Genomic DNA, 26,067 nt, shown 5'->3' with positions numbered 1-26,067 from the left:
ACCACAGAGGTTCCCCAATGAGAATCCAAAAATAATAGATTTGAATAATAATCTTTATTAGTGTATTTTAAAAGGTACATGGTAATCCTGAGCTACTGCTTTTGTACATTTAACATTATACAAAGACTTTCATTTACAGTTTGAAGGATACATTTATTGTGCTCCAAATCCTCACCCAAGCATCACTTTGCCCCCAAACAGGAATATAGATCACTGAAAATATTATGCACAACCCTGGAACATTCACATTTATCTAACCTCAACTCCCATTATCTAAGGACTACTGTAATCTAAAGGGCTCAGGGTATTCCTTCAGAATTTTAAAAAACACTTTGTGTAAAACTTCAAAGATGGGCAGTGCAATAACTGGTCCCCATAATTTATTTGTGACCTCAAGAAAATCATATTTAGTTGTTCAACTAGTTTTCAGTGTTATACTAACCAGCTATACATCTATGGAATGATCAGAGTAACTGTTTACTCTATTTCATTTCCTACTAGTTAGTGTAAAGCTATATTTCCCTTTGCAGTGACTGGAAAATTATTTTCCTATTATGGAAAACAAACCACAATCCAAGCAAACTGAGAGGTAACCCAACATCACCCTATAGTCATCTAAATTTATAAAACAAGTCATATCAAATGCTTCCCTTACTTAGACCCTGTAAAGGAACTCATACAAATTGCTAGCAATTAAGTTCCATTAATCCAATCATGGCTTTGCCTGTAAAAAGATAAAAAATATTAAGTGCCAGGGTCCTTGAAAGAAAGAAAAAATTATCCAAGCTGAATTTTAATTGTGTTTAAATTAACGTTTTTCTTAAGATGGACTACCAAAATATTACACCTTGAGTTGGAAATTTGAAAGCATACTGTGTTTACAAATGGTGACACCCTAGCAAAAGCTCCATTCTTCAAAATGATGCACACTTAGTAAGATCACTTTGTTCTTAAGTAGAAGTTACAGTAAGCAGTTAAAGCAAAATGCTTATTGCTTAAAATTTTAAAGCAGGCTGCTTTGATACAGTTTGTAAGTGTACATACAAATGTGAAGCAATTGTAGAAACTCAAACACCTTGCTTTTACATACTCATCTCAAATGGCACAGACTGTTTAATATAGTAAAAGAATACTGTAGTTGGAATTAAATTCAACAGTACTTTTAAGACAGATCTATGATAGTGTAAACAAAGCTTTAGTATTTAGAGGTTGGGAATCTAGCAGCAAAACAAATTATTTGCATATAATGTAGTGCAATGAACATTTGTTCTTAAAGGATCCCCAGCCTTATAACTATCTGTAACAGAAAGGAAATATTAAAAGGAAAAATATTTAAGTTACTCAGTTCATATTATCAGACCCTCTAGAAATCTCCATTTTCTATAAGAAAGCATAAGGAGTCTATGCAAAACTGTGTTCTGGATAACTGACTTTTATGGCTCCCCAGTAGCAGGCTCGAATTAGGCAGACCAAGCCTAAGAGGTAAGCAATAGCCCAAGAAACATAAGTGGCATGAAAGTTTCTGGCAAAATCTTGCGTACCAACCTGTTAAAAATAAAAAGAACACCAATTAATAAGTATCATTTAAATCTTTAAGGTGAAGCATTAACAATTGGTATAAAATTAATACTTAAAGGAAAAAATAACAACCTTATAGGTTTCTGAAGCAATTGCAGTCTGTTCTGAGTTAACTTATTTGGGACACAGATAGCCTTTTCCTATTAGCACATCAGAAATCTATTGCCATAGAGAGAAGTTATTTTGCATTTCATACTCAGTAAGTTATCAGGATTTTTTTTTAGTTTTTACCCAAAAGAACATGTGTCTTTTGGACACAGAACACCAATTACATTCTAAACAATGGAAGTACTGTATAGGGTATAGGAATGGTCAAACTTACTGAGATGTCCATAATAATTACACCATAAACAATTATACAAGTTTGCTGGAGGCATACTTGCCATCATATTTAGTGTAACAATAAATACAGCCCTGATCACCACAAATTTTGTATTTTAATTGTGAAATAAAATAATAAATTGGACATTTAAAGTTACCATTTTAAAGCTATGTTTTACAACTTACATTTATTGTCTTGGAATATACTTGCTCTTCTTAAAAAAGAAAAATTTGGTGGGGGGAATCTAATATTCCAGCTCCCTTTTTTGAGGAACTTTGCTATTCCTGCTACAGTTCTTGCCTCAAAGCCTTGCCTTTAACAGAGCTTTGCAATATAGCAATTACCCCCTCCTGCTGCTGTCTTCAATGGGTTAAATGCCATTCATAAAATATATAGGTAAAAGGTAAAGGACCCCTGGACTGTTGAGTCCAGTCAAAGAGCTACGGGATGTGGTGCTCATCTCACTTCAGGCCAAGGAAGCATATTTGCATGCATAGTAGACAATGTGGGGAACCACCTCTTGGGTCAATATATTTTTCTTATGTAACTTGGTTCGTTTGGGAACAGTGCACTATAAAGTTACCATAAAATCTTTCACAGTTAGGTCACAGCTTCCCAGGAGTAAAGAAGTACTTCCATGCACATCTGCAGTCCAATCTTGCATATGCTTGTTTTCTAAGTTCAGACGGACATGCTCCTAGGTTAAGTGTGTATAAAACTCCAGCCTACATCAGTGCAGCAAGTTCCTACTACAGTTCCAAGTATCATGGGAGAATTCATGCAACAAGGCACAAATAAGATGAAAATGGACATAACTGTAATTCTATAGCTATTGATCCTTTTCGTGATCAGAATAGAATTTAAGGAAGCCAGGAACCACTTTTTTTTTTTTTTTTGCATTCAACACACTAGCTGCACTTTCTTTGTTTAGATTGACATCACCAAGGGCATGAGCATCTGTGTGTACAAATCACAGCAGAAGTTATCTAAACAAAAGAAAGGTTATTTTAAATCTCCAATGACTACATATGTTGAAAGCTATTCAGTATCTCCCTCCTGGCAACGTGGGCAAGGAAAGGGATACCCATCAGGACAGACTGAGGATAGAGATAGCCCCAAACTACATATAATAGTGATAAAGCCAGGTATTTGAGCATAGATCCACCATCACTACATGTTCCTTGAGCTGTGTGTGGAATGTACAAGACAAAATCCTTGCCCCTGCTATCTTTTCCCCCAACTCTGCTCCAATACCCTTTGACACTTTAAATTGGGGTGAGTACCTCAATCTGCAGAACTGACACGGAGGAGCAGTGGGCTTTGTTGAGCTGCGCAGCTGACATGCAGTAAAGCTACCCATCCCTGCTTTAAACCACAACACAGGATCCAATTTAAATTTGACTGGGGAATACCACTACAGTAGGGAAAAACATGGGTCAGCTGTTGCAGTATGTAGTTTGGGCCACACTAGGGGCCTTTCCCAATGACAGAAAAGTTTTCCATTTTTATTCTGAGAGTATTTTGCAGCATTATGATGCCATGCATGATAATATGAAATGTAGGAATGAGGCTTATAAAATACATTTTGATACACACCAGCTTATGAATTCCTTTAGGACACATAAGCAAAGAGTCCCAATTTTTTGCACCACTACAACAATACCACTAGCTCTGTTCAACTGCAGGATACCATTACTGATTTAATTTAGATTACTCACAGTTAATCCAACTCCAATGAAGATAAATATCATTCCAATTGTAATATATGCACAACACCGTCTCCGTGGAAGTGCACATCCAACAGAAGAACTGCAAACAAACAGTATGCCACAGCGAGAATTAAAAAAAACCAAAAACAGTTTCAACTTTTAATAAAGGATTCATTAAAGGGTATACGTTCTACATCTCCCCTGATGGAAGTTATGAGTTTAAGCTTGTTAAGAGTCTAATCTCAATCTGGATTTCAAAGTTACACCACATTCTGGAGCAAGGAAGGTTACAGATGTCCCAATTAAATTCATAGCAGCAACAACATTGCTTACAAAAAAAAATCTGTAAGCTGTCATGTGATTGTTCAAATGCTCAAACGCTCCACTAAAAGACCAGAAAGGGCTCATATGCCTAGCGTGTGACTTATTATTATTTTTTAATGTTCCTGGAATTCTTTTTAATTGCCTGGTTTATGCAGCTAAGTAAGTAATTTCAAAAGTATTTTGAATAATAAGTAATTTCAGAGTAATTTGAAATAAGTAATTTCAAATAAGTAATTTCAAAGTATTCAAACTAAAAGATGAAGTCCCCTGGGTACTACTTAATGTGGCTTGTACCTTGGTGCCCGGGGCTTTCCATTGGTCCTTACTTAACTAAGATGACTAAAGCTACTGTCAAGAAGGTGATTTGAAAATTCTGTAGTTTTATTTAGATGAGCTTCATAGGTCACTTTTGTTTTCTGCACACAGCTGATCGTTATGTACCAAACTTTATACATGTCATGTTGTTTGAACTATTTTGCACCTCCAGTGTGGTTAAAATTACATATCTATACCAAGTACAGAAAGTTCTGCAGCAAGCCCAGTTCATTTTCCTTGCTCATTTTTTGTTCCTCATTTAAAGGGCTTCAAAATGTGCAAGGAGATAAGAGCGTTCACCTCGCACAAGATATACCTGAACCAAGGAGTTTCCAAGTCTTTCCTGTGCCTTAGTCCTCTTCCCATGTTATCATTTCATGTCACCCTTCACTCCAAAAACCCCATCAGCTCCCCACCCTCTCCCCTCTCTTACCCTCGTGCGCACAGCCACTTGTGCTCAGCCATGTACCCTTTCAACCTGGACTGGGCTCACAGATGCTGTCTGGTCATTACTTCCCTACCCTGTGTTTCACCACTCTTCTGTCAGTATGGCAAGAGGTTTCACACCACCACAAGCCTACCATGTCACTAAAGTACCAAAGGAATCTGGATGCAATTCCTGTTCTGAATTATAGTTAGAAAGTTGTAATATAGCTTCATTTTAAAATGTGCACACAACCAATTGCAAGAATGATACAGTGCAAACTATTTTAGTAGCACTATTAGATGTCATTGCTACTATTCCAGGAAGGCTGTTCTCTTACTGATACTGATACTGTTTTGTTTTGTTTTTTGTTCTAAGCCTACTCATCGTCAAGAAGTGTTCCAGTAAGAACTTCTATCAGGTTAATCTGTAAGCATTATCAAAATGACCATCACAACAATAATCAAAATAGGTAATAAATTGCTTTTTATTATTGTTTCTAGTTTAATTAAATTGCTGCACTAAAGAAAGTAGCATGCATATTTTTCATATCAACAAAGAAAAACTTATTTGCTCTTCATGTACTTGCTCCAAAACTGTGGTTTTAAAAATACCATTTCATGCTAAATAGGAAATTAATATTTCTTTCAGCAACTGTTTCTCTCTGTATCCAAGCATTTCCAATTCAGTAATAATTTTCTTTTTTAAAAAAGATATTTATTTTGATTTTATATGATAAAACAGGTATCACAATCAAACAAAACAAACAAAAAAGAAATACAATAAGAAACAACATAATCCAGCAGAACTAAAAAACACAGTAAAGAACATATGACAAAGTAATAATTTTCAATAGTTTTTGACTAAGGAAAATTAGAAATGACAAGAGAAGGGTGCATTGACATTCATTATCAGCATTTACAAATATTTTGTCCAATAACTGAGGGATTATATTTCAAATACATATACTATCCGCCAAAATAACAACATTAGTAGAAGCACTTGTTGAAACTTACATTTTTTTGCAATGTGGGCACTTTGCCAAAGTGTTGAATCTCAGTTCCATCCACTGTAATAAATAAGGAAGGAAGTGCTGAAAAAATGCCAGTATGAAAACTGTTTATTTTGCTTCGTGTTAAATGTCACTGGGAATCACAGCACAAGATTTTACTTCTCATGCTTCACTTAGTTTTTATTTCTCGTTTCCTTCCGTCACTGGGATGCCCTTTTGCAAGCAGTATCCGCACACTCTGTGGTTTGGGATTTCCTTACAAAACGATTTCCCATGACTTGCTGCTTACTAGGATGTCTGACGTACTATACGCTCTGTTTATAAATGGCAGTAGCACTTTCATGTCACTAATGCAGCTATTACTCTTCCTTCGAAACTAGACACATGCACCCCCTAGGATTATATTGTTGGTACTCCTTAGCAGTTCTTCATCCTCCAATTCATATGTTTATTTTAAAAACCATGTGGCCTCTGGCTAAGATCAGGACCTTTTCACTCAAAACTGCAGTCCCAATGAAAAAAAAAAACCCTACTGAACCTGCTATTAGCACCAATAGAACGTTATAAGAACTCTGCTGAATCATACGAAAGGCCCATTTAGTCCAGCATCCTGTTCTCACTGTGGCCAACCAATGGGAAGACCACAAGCTATACCTGAGTGCAACAGCAATATCGCCATCTGATTTCTAGCAACTGGTATACAGAAGCACACTTCCCCAGATCCTGGAGGTAGTATACAACAATAGTCTTTTGCTCCATGAATTTGTCTAATCCCGATTTAAAGCATTTCACATTGTTGGCCATCCTTACTTACACCTTGGAAGAGACAATGCCATAGCTTAACTATGCAGTGTATAAGAAGCACCTCCTTCTGTTTGTCCTGAATCTTCCAACTTTCAGCTTCACAAATCTGGGCTCAGACAACATGGTAGCCAGAGGCTTAACTTGTTTTGCCTGTGGTGTGTTAGCAGCTGGAGCAAGAGAGGAGTGCCACAGGAACTTTTGAGCAGCATGCAGCTTATTCACATTAACCAGTGATGGGCAACCTTCAGTCCATGGGCCGAATTAGGCGTGCCAGGCTGTTTTGGGCAAACGATGCCCAGCATACCTACACTTAATGTCATATGCAGACAATTAATATATAACAATGGTTGGGTAAGGGACATCATCATACAGACTACAGTTCTTGCCCCGCCTCTGCGGCTTTAAGTGCAGGTAATTCCATAATACCTTGCCAACAAAGGTCCGTATAGTTAAAGCTAGGGTTTTCTCAGTAGTGATGTATGGAAGTGAGAGCTGGACCATAAAGAAGGCTGATCGCCGAAGAATTGATGCTTTTGAATTATGGTGCTGAAGGAGACTCTTGAGAGTCCCATGGACTGCAAGAAGATCAAACCTCTCCATTCTTAAGGAAATCAGCCCTGAGTGCTCACTGGAAGGACAGACCCTGAAGCTGAGACTCCAATACTTTGGCCACCTCATGAGAAGAGAAGACTCCTTGGAAAAGACCCTGATGTTGGGAAAGATTGAGGGTACACAGAGAAGGGGACGGCAGAGTACGAGATGGTTGGACAGTATTCTCGAAGCTACCAGCATGAGTTTGACCAAACTGCAGGAGGCAGTAGAAGACAGAAGTGCCTGGCGTGCTCTGGTCCATGGGGTCACAAAGAGTCGGACACGACTAAACGACTAAACAACAACAACATTTCCATAATACAAATATCTAAAAACTTTTTGATGGTACATCACACCTAATATTATGTCTTGTGATGCCTAATATTGTGCCATATACATTTATGGTGCTAACTTCCTTTATAGCAACTCTGTTCTTTTCATGGTAATGATGGAAATAATTAGTAAGTTATCAAAGTGTGAATGCACTAATTCAAACTTGTTAGCAGACAGCTTATGCAGTTAAAGATGGTTAATGGAAAACAGGCTAAATTTAAGTTTGGTCTAATAGAAATCAAAATCATCCCACTTCCTTTTTCCTCCAACTTCAAGCATTGATCAAGATCACCCCCTTTTGTCTGCAATGTTTTCCACAGAGAATGGTCTCAAGAGGAAAGGGCAACTGAAGAAAGTTACCAGAAACGAAACATAGCCTGATTAAGGAAATTGTTTAAAGTATTAACATCAGAAGAGATCTTAAACCACGTCAAACTATTCATCCAACCAAAAGAGAGGCCAAGTTGCAGGGAACCAGGCAGAGGGCCTTCTCGGTGGTGGCGCCCGCCCTGTGGAATGCCCTCCCATCGGATGTCAAGGCAATGGACAACTACCTGACATTCAGAAGACATCTGAAGGCAGCCCTGTTCAGGGAAGTTTTTAATATGTGACATTTTAGTGTATTTTTTATTTCTGTTGGAAGCCGCCCAGAGTGGCTGGGGAAACCCAGCCAGATGGGCGGGGTACAAATAATAAATTATTATTATTATTATTAAAAGCCCATTGTAGTCTACACTGACTGCCAGTAGCTTATGGAGAGGATTTTAACATTATCTGCAGCCTAATTATTTTAACTGAACATGCCAATGTTGAACATCTCCATCTAGACAGAAGAAAAACCATATTCTTAGATGAAAAGCTAACATTTTATTAGGGAACCACCCCAGACCTTGAGACCAGCTCTGGCAACTGGCAGAAGAGAAAACTAAAACACAGGCTGAATATCCTAAGGGAGTTACAAAGCCAATTGCTTGACAAAAATGAGTTGGTTCTTTGAGAGCAAATAGTGATGCCTCTCGTATAAGGCATTTGGACTCCACTTACCAGGAATGTATTTCCACAGTGCCCACACACCACTCTAGTGCCTTCTGGCTGAACAGGGATTGCAGGCTGTGCTGGCTGCTCCTCTGGAATCAACATAACTGGACCCAGATTAATGATTCGCCTACTGTATGGAGAAAAGCAAACCCATCATGTCATTGGATACAGCACAGAAAAAAAGGTATTCGCTAGACATATATCTTCAACAATGAAAGCTTGTTCCGATTTGGCCCACCTAAAATGGGCCTGTCCTAGCATCAAAACCCAAGCAACATTTTAAGATACAAAACAGATAAGGCAAAACTGAAAAGGTTACAATACAAACCTTTGTTGTAGAGATGCATACTTTATGCATTAGTCCTCAAATATATCACCTTGCTCCCTAGGCACTGATATCTAAGTTGAATACATTGCCTTGAAGCCAGTCTTTCTCAAGCAACCCTACCACCTTGTAACTTGAATGGCCACAAAACTAAAGCAGCAGTGTATGCACTGTCTAAGCTCCATACCATTACACAGATAAGTCACCATTCTACTCCTTGGCTGAACCCTTTCTCAAGCACTTGGAGGCATTATTTGTAGAGGCAAATGGGTACTTTGGGGCAGCACAGAGCCCCACTGTTTCCCCAAATGTCATCAGTGTGTCAGCATCAATAACTAGTGCAGTCCTTGGCACAGGAAGCAGCAGAGGCTCCTACTACTGGAAGTAGGGAGTAAGGTGTTACACAGTTCTGAACTGGGGCTCCTAACATACATCCTATGTTCTGCTGCTCCTGTACCAACACAATATAGGATTAGGCATTCCATAAAACAGCAGTGTGCACTAATACACTGGCTTACTGTGTTTCTCCTGGATATACTGAAGTACCCCCCTCTTTCCTACGCTTCTTCATTTTGATTTACTGCAATTCTAAACACTTGGGACCAAAACTCTACTGAATATATTGAAAATTATTTCTGAACAAACATTCATAGACTTGCACCATTACTGCCTATTACAAAGAGAGGTCTTATTACTTCTGTGTTATAAAGAATAAAATTAGTATTAAATCAATCTGACTACATTCAGTACGTAAGAAGTGTTTACTGGAGAAAAGATGGGTTATTTGTAGTTGTTAGGCAGTAACGATACTGTAATAGCTGTGTATCTAGCTGTTTCCCACAGAAGTACCTAGCTGGTCTGCAAAAAAGACCCCTGCAAACAATCTCAGCAGGTGCAGCAGCCAGGGTCAATCAGCTGATCAGCACTGACAGCCACCTCCAGGGTGGCAGGGACTGGCTACACTGGGGGAAGGGGCTCCTGGTCAGGCACTCTGGAGTGCAGTGAATCCCAGCAGCAGCTGCAGCCAGTGACAATCACTGCAACTGGTGCCAATTGCAGCCCCTAATTTCATAAGTTTACTCAGTAAGGCAATCCCAGCAGGGCATGTAATTGGTACAAAATAAAAAAATGTGCCAAATGCAAGCCCCACCAGCTAAGAAACCATTGGTTGTGCAGTTTAAATGCACCCAATGGTTCCTTTGCAGCCACTTCTTTACTTGTTCCATTCCTAATATCAAATATGATGTTTTTGCCTTCTATCTCGTGCAAGAGGCATCCATCTTTCTGTCTTTCCCATAATCTCTAGCACAGTAGAAGCAGAAGTTATTTTTCTTCTTTGTCCTTGGTAAAGATTGATTTAGTTCTGCAGAGGTTAGCAGCCACAAATTTATGTGAAACATTAAACAGAGAAATAGCCAGAGGCAATATTCTTTTTTTATTCTTTATACTATTTATATCACAATAGTCAGACCATTTTTGTGTGTGTGAAAAACCAAAGAGAAAAAGCAAATTATAATTTGGTTTGCCCTTACCAGTTGGGTCTTGGACATCCTATCCTCCGTGACGTATCCTTACAGATAAGCAGACAATTACACGGACATCTAACATACTTTTTCCCTGAAGGAGGGTTTTTGATTGGCTACACAAAACAAAAAAAAAGCAATTACATATATAATGTACTGACCATCAAAAGAAAAATATTCTACAGTGATTAAACAGACCGACAGAAAAGTTAAAACTTAAGGTGGAAGACTACATAGATATTCAAGGCACAGCAAATGATTCTAGCATGGCGATATTTCAAATAATTTAAGGCAGGTCTGTGCCAGCACCTATTTGTTAGAACACTTTTTACATTTCTTTTGCTTTTTGTTCTTCATTCACTCGTTAGTGTTGAGTGCAATCTTGAGACTAGGCAAAAACTAAATGTGCAGAAATGGTAGATTTTACAAGGCTGAAATAGAGGGGGCCAAAGGGAGGATTCCACCACTTATTGGGCCATTTCAGTGTTAGGGAGAGGAAGAAACAGAAATGTGATGAATATTAGTCAAGATGGAAGCGGGCATGGGATATGAACAATCTGGTTTAAAAAGTCAATAGAAAAGAAAACTGCAACAGTGGGAGGGAAGTGTTAGGGCAATAGCTGGCATGCAGGACATTACAGTATTCTGCTAAGAAAAACGGACTGCATGAAGTTAAAAAAAAAAATGTACTTCTATGTTTAAAAAATAAACCACAGGCAGCATGCCACTGGGGATGGACAGAGCACAGGATGATGTTTGGACTCCACAAGCTGTTTATGGTACTATTAGGTGCAAATCACATGAAAACAGTTGTTACACACGCATATATATCCTTACATACCAATAGTACTTTAATTACAAGTTAAAGGAAGTGCTAGACAAAACAAAAGCAATTAAATAACAGCAATAAAAATCTAAGCAAACTTCAAAAACAATAACAAATATTATAATCCTATCTACAGGTGCACATGCCAGCCACATGAGCATAAACTACACATAAGCATTATGGGTTGCATCCAAAGCTGTGCTAAATATCTCCATTACAAGAAGGATTAATGCTTGTTGAACAGAACTTCCCTGCATACACGCCTCCCACTAAATCTGCTCTGGGGTTTTCCCCAACCCTCTGGAGCAGATTTGGGGAGGTGCACAGAATGAGGGGGAGAGGGAGTTTTGTTGCACAAGTCTAAACCCTTGCCCCAACAGAACAAGTGCATCGAATACTGCCTTACGTGTCAAAGGGCTGGACCAGCATTAGCCAGTTACGTGTTAGTACAGAAAGTTTATGGACTGGGTGCACTTATTTTAATGTTTTTATATTTCCATTATCTCCAGGTTTTTTGTTTTTAAAGATAGAAATGTAAGCAAGTTAATTTTAATTCCCACCATCACACACACACACACAGTAGAAAAAAAGAGAGGTCCACCATCTATTACCCAGCGGTCCAAAGATCTCACTTCCCTTTCTGTATCTGAAAGTGCATCTTCTAATTGTCATTCTTGTTTGGCTATCTATTTGGACATATGGACTGCTTATATTAATGTGCATGTTTAAGCCAGGACTGATGAATTATTTTTTATTGTTAATATGAGTGAGTGGAAGATGCTCTTTTTTCTTTCTCTTACATTTTAGTGATAATAGTAGACAGTCAGGATTTTACGCTCTTAAAATGGTGGTTTGGCAAACTATAAGATCTGCATAAAGCACTGCAGAATACAGAAACTGACCACACCTGGACTGGACTGCAAATAGAGAAGCTACTCATTCCGGACTTAATTATAGGCCATGGGAACTACTATCTCCATAAGTGTAGCATCTATGAATTAGTTACATCATCATCTGGTTACTGTTTTCTACTCAAAGTGGCTTTCCTTGCATCCAAATGATCCTCATACTGCATGCTAATTCTCAGCTGCTGAGCAGTCACACCGATGTGAGTCTCTTCTATTGTGAAAGGGCATAATAAAACGATGTCACGAGAGTGAGAAGCCCGCAAAGTCATTTACCGTAGCTTCATTGCAATCTGTGCATTTGACAACATGCTGGTGAAGCTTCCCTTCCAAATTGATTAATGACTGGCACACACGGCAATTTATTACAGGAATGCCACTGGCATCTGGGCTGGCAATGGCGGTATACGGTGGCGGGAGTTCTGCTGCAAGGAAAGGATGAAAAGTAAAATGCATCAGAATAAGCAAACACGTGAAAGAGTTGGAGAATAATCCTAGCAATAAAATGAAAGGCAAAGCATCATAAGAATGTAAGAAGAGCTCTGCTGGATCAGACTATAAGCCCAGCAAGTTCAGCATCTTCTTCCTATACTCAGTGTCCAGCTAAATGTCCGTGGGAAGTCTGTAAGCAGGATAGGAGTGCAATAACACTTCCACCACTTCTTTACAAGCAAGATACAAGCTATCAGCCACTGATAACCTCATTTTCTGCAAATTTGTGTAAACCCCTTTTAAAGGCATTCGTGTTGGTGGCCACGACTACTTATTGTGCTAGTGAGTTCCATAGTTTAACTGTGCTGTGTTAAGTACGTGCTTCCTTTGGTCTGTCCTGAGTGTCCAACATGCAGTTGCACAGGCAACATTAAACTAATAGATAACACCAACCTTGCAGATAACCCACTTGTCCATTATGCCAAACAACACCTTTTAATCAAGGAACAGACAACTGCTGAAATCAAGACATTGTTTCACTTGAGATAAAGTACAACAGGGACTAAAGTAGTCCTCTCAGTTCCCTATCAATCTCGGCAAAAGGAAGTGCAAGGCGAAAGCGAGCAGACTAAGCCAAATTACTCTTAAGGCAGAATGAGTAACATCTCACAGATGATTAATTCATCTCCTATTTAAATTTCAACTCTTCCTCCCAGCTCTCAAATTAAATGGCAGTTCTGAAATCAAATAGCCTTGTTGAAGGCATGTCCTGGTACCAAAGTGCTCCCTTGCTCTCCCCTGAGCTAAGTCTGAGAAGAAGAAATGCAAACATGTATTTTTTTCCCTCCTGGCTTGTACCCCAATTGAGAACAAAACAAAGATTTTTTTTGGTAAAATAAATATGGCTTTTCTTCCACAAAAATAATCACAGGTAACAAAAAAAGCTAGTGTGTGATCTTCCATTCTGAACTCATACTGTCCCAAGAGGAGTGAACTATGTCCTTTTTCTGAGCATTTGAATATGCTGTCAGGAATACACTCCTGAGCATTTCTCACTGCATTTCCAATTCCTTGTATCACAAAGGTATATTATTACGGTACCTTAAACCACCCTTTCCCCTCCATTTACTTGAATGGCTGAAGCAGCTTCTTTTTCTCCACCAAGTTGCACACCACATGTGGTTACAAAACTAGGGCATGAGAATACAGGAGCTGCAAGGACATCCCATCACTAAACCGGAAAGCAATATGCTGTGACAGAACAGCTCCAGTAACACTGCAAGCATTTCTGCAATACTGTAAACAGTTACAAGCAGGGAGGCAGTTGGACTACTGAAGGGCTAAGTACAGGAGGCAAACATTAATTCCGTTCTTAATATCAAAAATGGTTAATAAAAAAAAAAACCTGTGATGCAACATAGCATTGTAGACTCTGATAGGAAATTAGAAAAAGAAGCCTAGATTTTATAATGCTTGCCATCATCACCACCACCCCACCAAATATATAGAACAATACTATGTAAATATTTCATATATGTATCATGATATCAATAAATAAATTTTAAAAAATAGAAGAACAGTGAGTAAAATATAAGTTTACAACTGATCATGGGGGAAATCAGAGGGCATGCAAGGGTTTCAATACACCAGAGTTTTTCCTGTCTGTAGGGCTACAAGTGAATTGTATGTTCCTGGAGCTCCAACCTGACCTGCAAAGTCCATCCAGACCCCGCAGATAATCACGGGCCCAAGAGCAAAGCCTGTTTAGTGAGTCCTCCCAGCGGAGTTTATGTTAAGGTTATGTTTTTATTATGACCTTTTTGTATTGGATCAGATTATTGTAAGGTGTGTGATCTTCGTTGTATATTTTGTCGTTGTAAACCGGCTTGTTAATAGTAATAGAGAAAGGCGGTATACAACTTAAAAGTGAAATGAGATTGGGCGGGGGGTGAACTGCCCACAGTACAAAATGTTCCTGTTACTAGGCTTTGTGTGCGGTTCTGTCCAAGACCCTTGACGTCTCCTTCCTCCCCAGGGCTCTGCCAACTGTGCCTCTCATTCACTCCAGTGCCTGCTTTCCAGACATATATTTGCTTGTTCTTATACCAAAAATAGTCTTCCAAGCTTTCCTTGCTAACCCTCCTTACAAGCTTCATTGATTCCCAAACAGCCCTTCCTTCTTACTTTACACAACAGTTTAAAGCCCCTCATCCCTCTGCTCTATGCAATGTTTCCCTCAAACATAACTGACTTTTCACTTCTCCTACAAAACCTTTGTTCTAACCTCCTTTGCAAAAACAGGTCCTTTATCTTCTGGAGAATTTGCTTGCCAGCTTCAAATGCATTTGTGAAGTTTTGTCTAAGGTGTAAATCACAAGGAACAGAAAGAGGAGCAATTGATTATAATACAGCACCTTGCTAGGAAAGGTCAGTCGTACACCCAGAGCTATCAGACCAACCCTTCAGGAAGATGCACAGGTCAACTATAAGCCCTCTATGTCGATTCAAAGTTCTGTATAGTGTCAGGTACACTGCCAATGCTTAATAATTATACGGACTACATATTTACCACAGATTAAGGTCTAAAATGAGGAACAGCATCAATAAGCACAACACAAGGGCTTTCGGAAAGGAGATGTTCTCACAATGAACAGCTTTCATGCGTCTTTGGCAGCTTCTGCTGAAGGTATCATGGGATATTATAACTGCTTCTCCAGCAACTGACATGATATCCACATGAATCAAACTATAACTTAACTGGTAGGATCTAACCCCAAGAACAGAAAACTCAAGTTATATTTATACATCACTAAAAAGATGCACTCTAGCCATAGTCTTGGGGATGGGGATTTGATTCCTACAAGTTCTCCCTGTACAGATTGGAGCTAATTGTACCAACAGATAAAGGCAGGGAAACTTAACCTCTGTGCCCTCCTACCAAGGTGTCACAGATAGTCTCAAGCACAACAAAGTTTTGTGGCACCTTAAAGACTAACATGTTGACATGGCATAACCTTTGTGAACTATAGTTTACTTCATCAGGTACATGCACCACAGCTGACTGTATACATTTCTTCATGTTCATGCTCTGTTCTGGTTTCAGCACTTGAATCTTTCCTGCATATGGATATTTTTCATAAGGGACTGGGACTATATTAGCAAAGCCATTGGAACAGCAGGCTAAGTATTGTCTCTGCTCTGATTCAAATCAGCTCTCCAGGGACTTGGGCAGAGATCTTTCCCATCTCTACTAAAATGCTTTTAAAAATGTAACTGGATAGGTCAGAAATTTAATCTGGGACCGAATTCTACCACTAAGCTACAGCCCTTCTTTCATCAAGAGGACACTACATTTCTCAGAAATCTAAATTCTGCATGCACAGAAAAGTGTCTCTTATGTGAGACATCAATAGTATCCGCCTATACTCAGCGACAGTGTTTACCAACAACTGTTTTTGCAAGTCACTAAAATTGGCATAGAGAGACCCAAAGATGTGCCAGCTGGAAAAGGCTGAAGAAAGTATTCTTCACCTTGGCTTGGATTCCCAGGTGCCCTTTTCTACAGAATAGGGCAATAAAAGTTATCAGAAAAGTATGTTGACCTCTGATAGTATTAAAGCCTAAAGAAATCCACCTGAGCAATTTATGGCATATTGCAGATTGTGTAAAATAGGGGGAAGAGCTACATTCGTCAAAATATGTTCAAAACCTCTCCAGCGCTTGATGTCTTGAAGAATCCAAATATAGTCCAAAAAGTTTCCGCCAGGCAATTCCTAACTTGAGCCAAGGGGCAACAGTGGCAGCCCTTCACAAAGACATTTCTGCACAGCCAAGTCATAGAATCATGGAGCTGGAAGGGAACCTGTGAATCATCTAGTCCAACCCCCTGCCATGCAGGGATATTCAGCTGCCCCATACAGGGGTTGAACTTCCAACCTTGGCATTATCAGCACCAAACTGAGCTATCCAGGCTGACAGGGAGGAAGGAGTCTTTTTGCTTTCTGGCTCAAGTGGAGAGGCTGTTGCAGGCCCATCAAACTGGGAAACACAGGCGAGTGAAGGCAAATAGACAATGCCTCACCCTCTTTGCCCTGCCATCTTTTCCCACCTGCCTGTGATCATGCTTAAGATCTCTCCTACTTAACCATGACCTATAACCATAGGACAGACCTTGGCTGCAGATCATGATTAAGAAGAGAGCATCACCATGATCCGCAGTTCAGAAAACATGCTAAGCCAGACATGGCAAAGCTGCCTCACTGAGCAGAGCTAAAAAGCCCAGAGAGGTGCAAGTTCTTCTCCAGGAGCCAGCGCATCCATGTGGTCATGGTAAGTATAACATGTGAACCAGGTCACTCTCCATCTGGTCCTACTGTACATGTTACGATACAAGGAAACCTGGTTTCCTTCAGCAGTTGTGGAGGCAACAGTGGCATTTAGCTTAGTCAAGCAAGGTGCATTGTGAACTGGGCAAAAGGTCAGCACAAGCTTACAAGAACCTTGTAAAACATCCATTTAGAGGATCTCCAACACCAAGTTAGTAGCACTTCAGGAGTTTATTAGGACAGACAAGTAAACAGAAGTAGAAGCTAGGTTAGTAAAGGATCCTGCCACTGTTTCAAACACTTCCTGGAACATAAATCAAGATTTGCCAGTAACCTGAGACATAAAGATGGGTCGATGTATTATTCAATAGAGAATATACTGGCAGGGATGAAATGTGCATAAAACTCTTCCTTTTGTTCCCTGTTTTCTGGTTATTTCCAGTAAGTCTTGTTAGTTTTACAAGCTACAAGCCTTTCCAGCGTCCTTGAAGTAATAAAGTTTGATTCATACCATTGGCACTAACATTGAGAGATTTATAGCTGCTTATCGACGTCAATCAGCCACTCTTTTAAAAGGGGAGGTAGGAGATAATTAGGTCAAGCAAGAAGTAAAACCAAAACTACTCTTCTTTTTATCTTAGATCCAATTAAATAATGGGTGCACATTTTCATCCTTGGTCAAATATGAAGCCAAGGATGGGAGATACAAAACACCTATATTCTTCTTTGATTTATGTTCAGAAGAACCCAGTGTTTTCAAGAATAGTATTCCAAAATTCTACCCAGGCCGGAACCACACCAGAGTGACAATTTAATCAGCAATAACAAGAGTAAGTGGTCCTCGATTAGGTGGAATCACATGATGCATGAGTGGGATACTATAGATTCCCATTTTGATGAAAGGGGGAAAATGTGGCAGATCTAAATGTCAACAATTAAAATATTAGATTAGCATAAAACATAGCATGGTCTACCTGTTACTATCTGGTGGCCATAGATAGTTATCACTAGTTCTCCATTATCGCCACCTATTCTCCACTGACTTATGAAGTACACAGGTATGCTCAGCTGCAGGAAGACACATCACTATCAGCAGGATCTCTGCTTAAAGAAAATGCATGTGGACAATCTCATTCTTCTGACGAGGCAGAACTCATTACACTAACAGCGGCATTTTGAAAAGGAGATACCGGAATGAAGCAGGTTAGCATCTGTATGCCAGCTCTGACAGGCTTCCATTAAAATAATTAGCAATCTTATTATCAGGACACACAGAGACAAGGCTCCTGCAATCAAGGCCACTAAATGCATTCACTGCTCAGGAGAATTTGAAATGGCTACAGAGAAACCACAGCCTTGACACAAGTGTTGACATCTAGGCGAGGAAAGCATTTGCAAGCTTTTCGTTTTTGAAAAATGAGAACACTCCTCAACTGATCCCACAGATTCTGCCTTCAGTATAATTTGTTTTGAAGTGTCTCGTTTGTGTGCAGTTAACCATGTGGCACAATTGCTTTGTATTAACTGAGCAAGGCTGCAGAGCCCTATTTTGCAAGAAGTCTTTCAGCTAGTCACTTGGGCTTGCTTTTAAAATTGTACATAAATCAAGACAAACTTTAATTCCTCGTGCGTGAATTACATGAATTTATTAAATACAGAACACCCCTAGCATCCTACGCCTAGTCTTCAGCTAGGGAAACTGGAAGCTAGCCCCATTCTATATGATGTTGTAATGGATGGAGCTCTGGGCAGGTAGCAGGGACAGGTTCAAATATGTTGTCAAGTTATAAAGCTCTTTGGACCAGCTACTGACTTGGATCTTAACTTTCCTGAGCAGATTTTCACTCATGCAATGGATACTTATTACCTCTCCTGTCCCACTGTGTCCTCCTGTGCACCACAGAAATCCACTCCAGAGGGTTGGGGACCCTCAGAACAACACAGGACATGGGCAGGGGGCAAGCAGTCTCCCACTTGATTTTAAGTGGTGGCTTTGTATAAGTGCCAAAAGCAGTAAGGCCAGGTGGGATTGCCACTTTATAAGCCAGTGAAGTGAACACATTTGGAATCTGAGATTGTGCTATGGGTACCACCCTCTCTGTGTCTTTCCCCCATCTCCAGAATCTCACTCCCCTTTCTTGATGGTCAGAAAGCATATACACATGTACACACGCACACTTGTAACTTATCCATGATCTCTGGGTAGAAGTCGGATCTAGTAGTCTTAAAATGGATCTTCTTGAATTGGCATGATTTTACATGGGAAGCCAAAATATGCACCATCAGATAAAGTATTACACTGGTAGGCTGTCCAGTAAAAACCACATAGTTCTTGTCAGCACCACAAATACTTTGATTCAAGGCACAGATCCTTGTAGATGTCCAACATCTGAGATGTCACACGTTCCTCATCACTTCTCAAACCCAAGGATTTATAGTCTCGTGGCACAGAAGGAACCTCCACACCATGTGCTCAGACTTCCTCACTTTATTATTAATGGCAGCACCACATGTTCACTTCGTTATCCATGCAAAACTCCACCCCTGTCATTGATATTAATGAGGAAGGCTTTTTCCATGTAACCCACAAATTCACTAGACTAGCATGGCTGTGTATAAGCTTTTACAGACAAGAGAATCCCTGGAGGATGGTCATCACTGTCTCACAATGACTATATCACATTTCACTATTATCTCTGCACCATGGTCCTTGTTTTGTGCATATGCTCTGACCAATTTCATTGTTTATCATTTCTTATCATTTCTTATCCTTTATTCACACATTTAAGTTCATTAATTTGGGAATCCATTTCTAAAGTTGGCAATAACTTTTATTTATTTAAAATATCTGTTATACTGCTAAGTGTGGAGAAAATCTGAAATAGGTTCACAACATAAAAAAGTACATTAAACTCATTTCCTAAAAGGACAACTATTAGAAGATGAAGAGCTACAGGACTGTAGAATCTAGTGTTCCTATTCGTGCCAAAGCAAAGAGCTGCTTTGTAATTATATGTCAGAAATGTGGAGGTGGAAAAAGATCTCACCCACATTTGAGTAATTAACAAAAGTATCAGCTGGGTGCCTAGATTCAAAACATGGGACTTTGCACACACTGAGAGTGTGAGAGATCCCTCAGCAGTGTTAGAAACACTCTCAGAGTTAACCAGCAGCATAGCATGGGATATAGGTTGTTAAACCCTTTTGCATATCCCTTTTAGTCTGCTTACAATTTTTGCCCCCTCTCTTTACCTATCTAGCAATGAACAGAGCACACACACTGTTGAGTAAGTTAAAAAGCTTTACTTACTAAATCCAAATGTCTGGTTCATGTGTTAATCCATGAAGAAACAAGGAATACAAAATACTGAATATAGTTTCAGACATTTGGTCTGAAATCTGGAGCTAGTTCAGACACATCCGTCCTGATTGGTTACATGGCTAGAAGAGAGTGACAGAAAGGAAGAGAAGCAGCTTCACTTCCTCCCTCACAGAGGTAAGGGGATGTGACCTAGCTGAGTCTAGGAACAGACCTCTCTGGTCTTAACCCTTCCATGCACTAACTAGCACTCATGCATAGTTATGTTTGACAGCAATTTCCCACAAGAAGTATGTTAGTGTCCAGTGTTTACCAACACACACTTCTTCGCTCAGGAATGTCCTGTTAACACTAAATGCTAGGGTCCTATATTTATTTAAATGTTAAGTATTAAAAATGTATTCATGTGCTTCCTAGTAAGAAGGAAGCTTATGTGTTTTTTTCCTTTTTCTTGTTGTCTGAAATCACTAAGGGCATTATCCAGCTAACATTTAGCACTTTTTAAGCTACCCAGATTTCAGCACATGTAGTTTTTCAAGTACTTCACTTTGGCTTGACCACACCACAAGTACTTACTTGCCAAATATGCAGCCAAATAATGAGCTAAGTGTGGCTTTCATCTTTCCTATCTGTTGAAGATTGTGAGGGTTATTTCTTTAGATAGGTTTTTTTTATACAACTTGCCATTACAATTAAATCTCAAAGCAGTTTACAGAGATAGAAAAAACTGCATTAAAACCATCTCACCTTTAAAAAAAAAAAAAAAAGTGTTATGGGTATCATTACTGGTATAGTGTAGCAGAATCAGTGTACTAGTCAGAGAATGCCTGAACAAACAAATGAGTTTTTAATGAAATTTGGGTGCACTCCCAAATCACAGAAAGGAGAGCATTCCAGAAGTTGGTACCGCTATAGGGAGGGTTCACTTTTGTGTTGCTGCCAGATCACATTCTGCAGGTTTGCATCCTCATTTAGTTGGAGTGCTATTATGTGCCACAGGATTTTCTTTGTACTTGACACCGGGGTTCCTAAAAATATTTTGAAGGTCATCATTTTAAATGCATGTTTTAGGTGACTTAAACCATATTTATTTATTTGTGGTTTGTTTTTTTTTAAAAAAAAACTTTATATATTCTACATCTCTCATTAAGGGAAAAATGCAGTCCTAACCACGTCTACTCAGAAGTAGGTTTAATTCATTAGGGCTTACTCCTAGGTAAATGGCGTTAGGACTGCAGCCTAAATTACATGAAATCTAAATACTGTTTTCTCTTATCAATACTGCTGGTGAATACTGTATACACAACATTATGTTGCCAAGCCTGAACAAAGCATCAAGCTTGTATGCTCCCTCCTTCCATGCAGACACAAGGTGGATTTCAGCAGAGTTACTTTCACTTTTGCTAAAATCCTAGTTTAGGGTTATGCTTGAACCAGGGATACTGGTTTAAAACAAACTCTGCCATGTTTCATAACAAGCCAACGTCAAACTATGGCTTGTTATGCTGCCTTATTAAACTAGCCAGTTTGTTTCAAACCAGGTTTGTGATAACCATGCAACGCTAAGGTGGGATTCATTAAAAGGGAAAACCAGCCTTGGCTGAAGCCCACTTCCCAGCCACAAGGGCAGAGGAGAGGGAATTGGGTGAGCCCAGGCTCATGCAGGCTTGCTCTTGTGGCACTAATACATAGTTCAGCAGTCATCATCTCTTAACTGAATCTCAGGCTTTCAATCAAACACAAAGGCGCTTTCCTGTGAAAATAAATATTCATGGAAAAATATATATTTGAGGTCAAGCATTTGAAAGGAGGCACTAGGAGGTCATATGCTATATCAAGAGGCCATGTCCTATTTCCTTATTATGGGCTTGATTAAAAAAAGGGCAAGCAAAATGATCAGGGGCCTGAATAATTTCTCCTATGAGGGAATATTACAGAAACATAAAAAAATTATGCCTGGTGTGGAAAAAGTAAATAGATAGATGTTTTCTTCTCTCCCCCTTTCATAATATTAGAACCTGAAGTCATCCAATGAAGCTGAGGAACTGCATTTTCCCATAGCTCATGGTGGAAAATATGGAATTTTGCTATCACAAGCTGTGGTGATGGCTGCCAATATAGGCTGCAATCCTAACTCCACTTACCCAGGAGTAAGCCCCACTGAATTCAATAGATCTGGGTAACAACGAGAGCTCCCGCATGCAATTTTGGAGTCCTTGGGAGTCTTCTTTTCTGTACTTTTGACTCACTGGCGTCCTCTTTGGGCTTTGGAGAGGGTCTCCTTTTGAGCCTCGAGGACTTTCTAGCTCCCTCCCGCCATTTCAGGTTATAGTTTGTTTCTTGGTGCCTGCACTTAGATAACTGGAAACTACAGTGGTACCTTCGGTTACATACGCTTCAGGTTACAGACTCCGCTATCCCAGAAATAGAACCCCGGGTTAAGAACTTTGCTTCAGGATGAGAACAGAAATCGTGCTCTGGCGGTGCAGCGGCAGCAGGAGGCCCCATTAGCTAAAGTGGTGCTTCAGGTTAAGAACAGTTTCAGGTTAAGAACGGACCTCCGGAACGAATTAAGTACTTAACCCGAAGTACCACTGTACTGGTCCACACTGATTGGCAGTGGCTCTTGAGGGGTTCACTTCTCCAGGCCCTAACTGGAAATGTCAGGGGTTGAAACAGAGACCTTCAATATGCACATTAGATGCTCTACCACTGAGCTATGTCCCTTTCCAATGTATTACTAGAAAGAACATCCACAGTGCTCACCTACATAATTTGCCATATTTCCATGTTCTTTACCTACACAAACTCTTCTGTGTGCTCCATTTTCAAATGATATAAATATATTCTCTATATCCATACAACAAAGGATGTTCCTATTTTATCTCCTGACAATAAAATGCTCTGACCAATAACTACCAGTCCTTGCTTCTGTTAGAAATGTGGGGCTTCATCTGCCTCTAAGTAGATAGGAACACATGAGCAAAACCACATGAGCTGCAATGAGCAAAAGGTTTGGATTGTTAGCTGCTTTGTGTTGATGTGATGTGAATGAGATCAGGGAGGCAGAGTGGAAATTAAATAAGAAAAGGAAAGAGCAATACAAAAAAGAAGTACATTCTCTTAGATCTGTATTTTGCACCCAGGGTTTTACAACCTTCTTCTATGGATTCTGAAAAGTTTTGCAAGCTTCTGATTAAGGGCCTTCCCTTTCCTCACTTGCCCTCACCTCACTTGCCTCTAGGAGCTGAATTATCCATGAGTAACATGTGGCCTGGTCGAGTCTCAACTAGTTTGCAGTTTTTTCTTTTCTTTTTTTACTGAGGGAGCAGAGAAAGGGATTTGGGATTATGATGGGTTATCACAACATGTTTCTCCACCAAAATAGGAAAACCACAATCCTAGATGGGGTAATACAGCACAAACCTATGTGCATTTCCTCAGAGACAAGCGCCACTGTGTTCAATAGGGTTACTCGCTAGTTACTAGACTGTTTTGAGGCCTAAGAAGCATGTTTCGGATACAGTTTCTGTAGTAAATTAAAATGTTGCAATAGGTTAGATAATCATTAGCCCATTCAGGGCAGATCCACACATAATCAAAACACATCCAATGCCCATTTAAAGCACATGACTTCCCTTCTAAAATCCTGGGAACTGTAGTTTGTTAAGGGTGCTGAAAATTGTTAGGAGAGAGACCCCTGTTCCCTTCACGGAGCTACAATGGTCAGAGTGGGCTAACAATCCTTCCCCCTTCCCAGGGAACTCTGGAAAATGAGAGAAGAATAAGGATCTCCAAAAAAATTTCCAGCACCCTTAATAGTTCCCAGGATTCTTTGGGGGAAGCCAAATGATTTAAATGCATAGTGCAGATGGGAGCCTTAATTTAAAATCAACAACTTGAAAGTGGCAGTTTCTCTTGATGATTTATGACTGAAGTTTGATTGCAAATCAATCCACCCTGCTGGCTACAGTACCTGAATTTAACTGTCTATTTTGGCTTAACCCCTTAATCTCATTAAGCAGTCGCATGTATTTTCAAACATTATACTCATTCTGCTCCAAGTCTGCCTTACAACTAAATAATAATCACAAAGCACCATTCAAACAAGAACCTACCAAACAACAGAACTATAGGGGTTGTTACAGAGCTTAAGAGACACATATTAGGGCTGAGGACTCTTTGGCCATCCAGTTGTTGTTGGACTACAATTCCCATCTGCCCTAGTCAGCTTAGAGAGTGGTAAGGGATGATGGGAGCTATGGTCTAACAATGTATGGAGGGCCTTAGATTCCCCATCCCTGACATGGCAGTAAATAACAGGCAGAACCAGAGGCCTGGATCTACTAGGTCCTTAACCCTTGCTGTTGACATATCATCTGGTGAGGCCTAAACAAATCCTACTCCCTATTCACCACTCTTAAGGATACAGCTAGCCATCAAGATATGCAAATAAATGTCAGCTGTGATTTAAACCATCTATTTGACCACATCGCAATCACCAACACCATCATAAAAAGTCGAAGGGCAAGGGTGAGATAAAGAGAGAAGGAAAGGGAAATCCTTGCACATCAGAACCTATTTTCAATAGCTGATCTCCACACCGAAACATGCAGAATGGTGATCAAAATGAGTTTCGTGGGCATATGAAGAGTGCAAATGAGAATCAGGCAAGTCCCATGTACCTAAAGAAGGGGAGCAAGTGCTTCCAGGTCAAAGGGCACAGGTGTCAGATTCAGCTTGCTAAATCTCTATCAGAAACCACACACTGCCTGCATCCCAGCCACAGGGGCACATCCCAGCCTTGTGGAGCCTTTTTGACACTTGCATAATCTTTGATAAATTGTATTGAGCTGCGTTATCTCCTCTCATCTCTCACATTGTAAGCCAGCCCTTTCCCTGCTAACTCCGAGATGGGCGTGTGTTTTTATTTAATCAAGAAAGGCGGAGGGTGGGGAACAGGCTGGAGAGAGAATATTTACATGTTATATCAAAGATCGAGGCCCCCCCAGCCTCAAAAGTCGTCTCTGGTGTGCCTGACCTTGTCCTTTAGGGAAGAGCCCCCTGAATCAGCAGAACTGGAGAGGCGGGGAGCAATACGGACTGAATGAAAGGCTCTTGGAAAACCTTCTCTCAAGGACACATGAGCCATGTGGGCCGCCGATGCCTGCCCTCCCCACCCCCCGCTCCTTCCCCCGCACACCTTAAAAGCAAAAGAGAGGGGGGGGGGAAAGGCCCCCCACTCAACTCTCGAAGAGTGCGGAAGCCTGCGTGATCGATTCTTTCCTTGCCATTAACCATGTATCCTCATGGCTGATGGAGGGGAGGGACACACAAGAGAAAAGACACGCAGCTACACAGGTTGCAAACTCATTCCTCCACCACCCCAAGAAAATCCCCGTCTTTCCTTGAATATGCCGGGAAAGAAAGGGGGGGGGGGAGCCTGCAATGGTACGAAAACCCAGAGGCGGGTCCCGAACCCCCCCCCCAGCAGAGAACCAGATCTGCACCCGAACAAGCCCATCTCTCCCCCCCACACACACACACCCCGGTAGCCCAAGTTGGCACCGGGGCGAGAAGGAGTTTGGGGGGGGCAAACGTGCATGCAAATAATGATACGTATTAATTAATTAATAATAATAAAAACTCTCTCTGGGGTAGAAAAGGGAACCTGGGGTGCGGGCAGCCAGGTGGGGCGACGCTGCCCCCCCCTCGCCGTTTTTTACCTCTTGGGCTGCTGTCCGGGAAATACGGCGGGGCCGTCGGCGTCACGTTGCCCGAGCTGGGGGCTGACAGCAGCGGCGATCGCTCGTCCACCCCGTCCGCAGCCATGACTACTGCAGCAGCAGCAACAGCAGCAGAGAGAGAGAGAGAGAGAGAGAGAGGCTGGCGAGGGAAGAGCCCGCTCCACACACTCGCACAATGTGCGTGTCACAAGGCGGGGGAGGGCGGGGGAGGGGAG

At 40.5% G+C, this 26,067-nt stretch overlaps 1 protein-coding gene and 1 long non-coding RNA gene across 4 annotated transcripts; one reads left to right on the top strand and one right to left on the bottom strand.

Moving 5' to 3' along the window:
• Nucleotides 1–35: 35 nt before the first annotated feature.
• PIP4P2 (phosphatidylinositol-4,5-bisphosphate 4-phosphatase 2) lies at nucleotides 36–26,067 on the bottom strand. Of its 3 annotated transcripts, XM_081874766.1 has the most exons (8): nucleotides 25,832–26,067; nucleotides 12,306–12,454; nucleotides 10,308–10,414; nucleotides 8,457–8,580; nucleotides 5,689–5,741; nucleotides 3,619–3,709; nucleotides 1,651–1,737; nucleotides 1,416–1,545 (listed from the first exon to the last, which is right to left on the bottom strand). In XM_081874766.1, the coding sequence occupies exons 1-7, from the start codon at nucleotides 25,935–25,937 to the stop codon at nucleotides 1,693–1,695; spliced, it is 675 nt and encodes a 224-aa protein (XP_081730892.1). In that variant the 5' UTR covers nucleotides 25,938–26,067; the 3' UTR covers nucleotides 1,416–1,545; nucleotides 1,651–1,692. The 3 variants fall into 3 exon arrangements, with proteins under 3 accessions (XP_081730891.1, XP_081730890.1, XP_081730892.1); XM_081874765.1 differs by lacking the exon at nucleotides 1,651–1,737 and having other exon boundaries at nucleotides 36–1,545; nucleotides 12,306–12,451; XM_081874764.1 differs by lacking the exon at nucleotides 1,651–1,737 and having other exon boundaries at nucleotides 36–1,545; nucleotides 25,832–26,064.
• Nucleotides 4,544–18,412, top strand: LOC309349068. The gene is made up of 4 exons (XR_014159660.1): nucleotides 4,544–5,144; nucleotides 8,476–8,634; nucleotides 14,130–14,228; nucleotides 14,763–18,412. It is a non-coding gene; the product is annotated as an uncharacterized lncRNA (long non-coding RNA).

Source organism: Podarcis erhardii (genome assembly GCF_964252035.2).
Source record: "Podarcis erhardii genome assembly, chromosome: 8".
NCBI classification, from domain to species: Eukaryota; Metazoa; Chordata; class Lepidosauria; order Squamata; family Lacertidae; genus Podarcis; species Podarcis erhardii.
The sequence above is the reverse complement of the archived record's forward strand: the minus strand, read 5'-3'. Positions and strand labels throughout refer to the sequence as shown.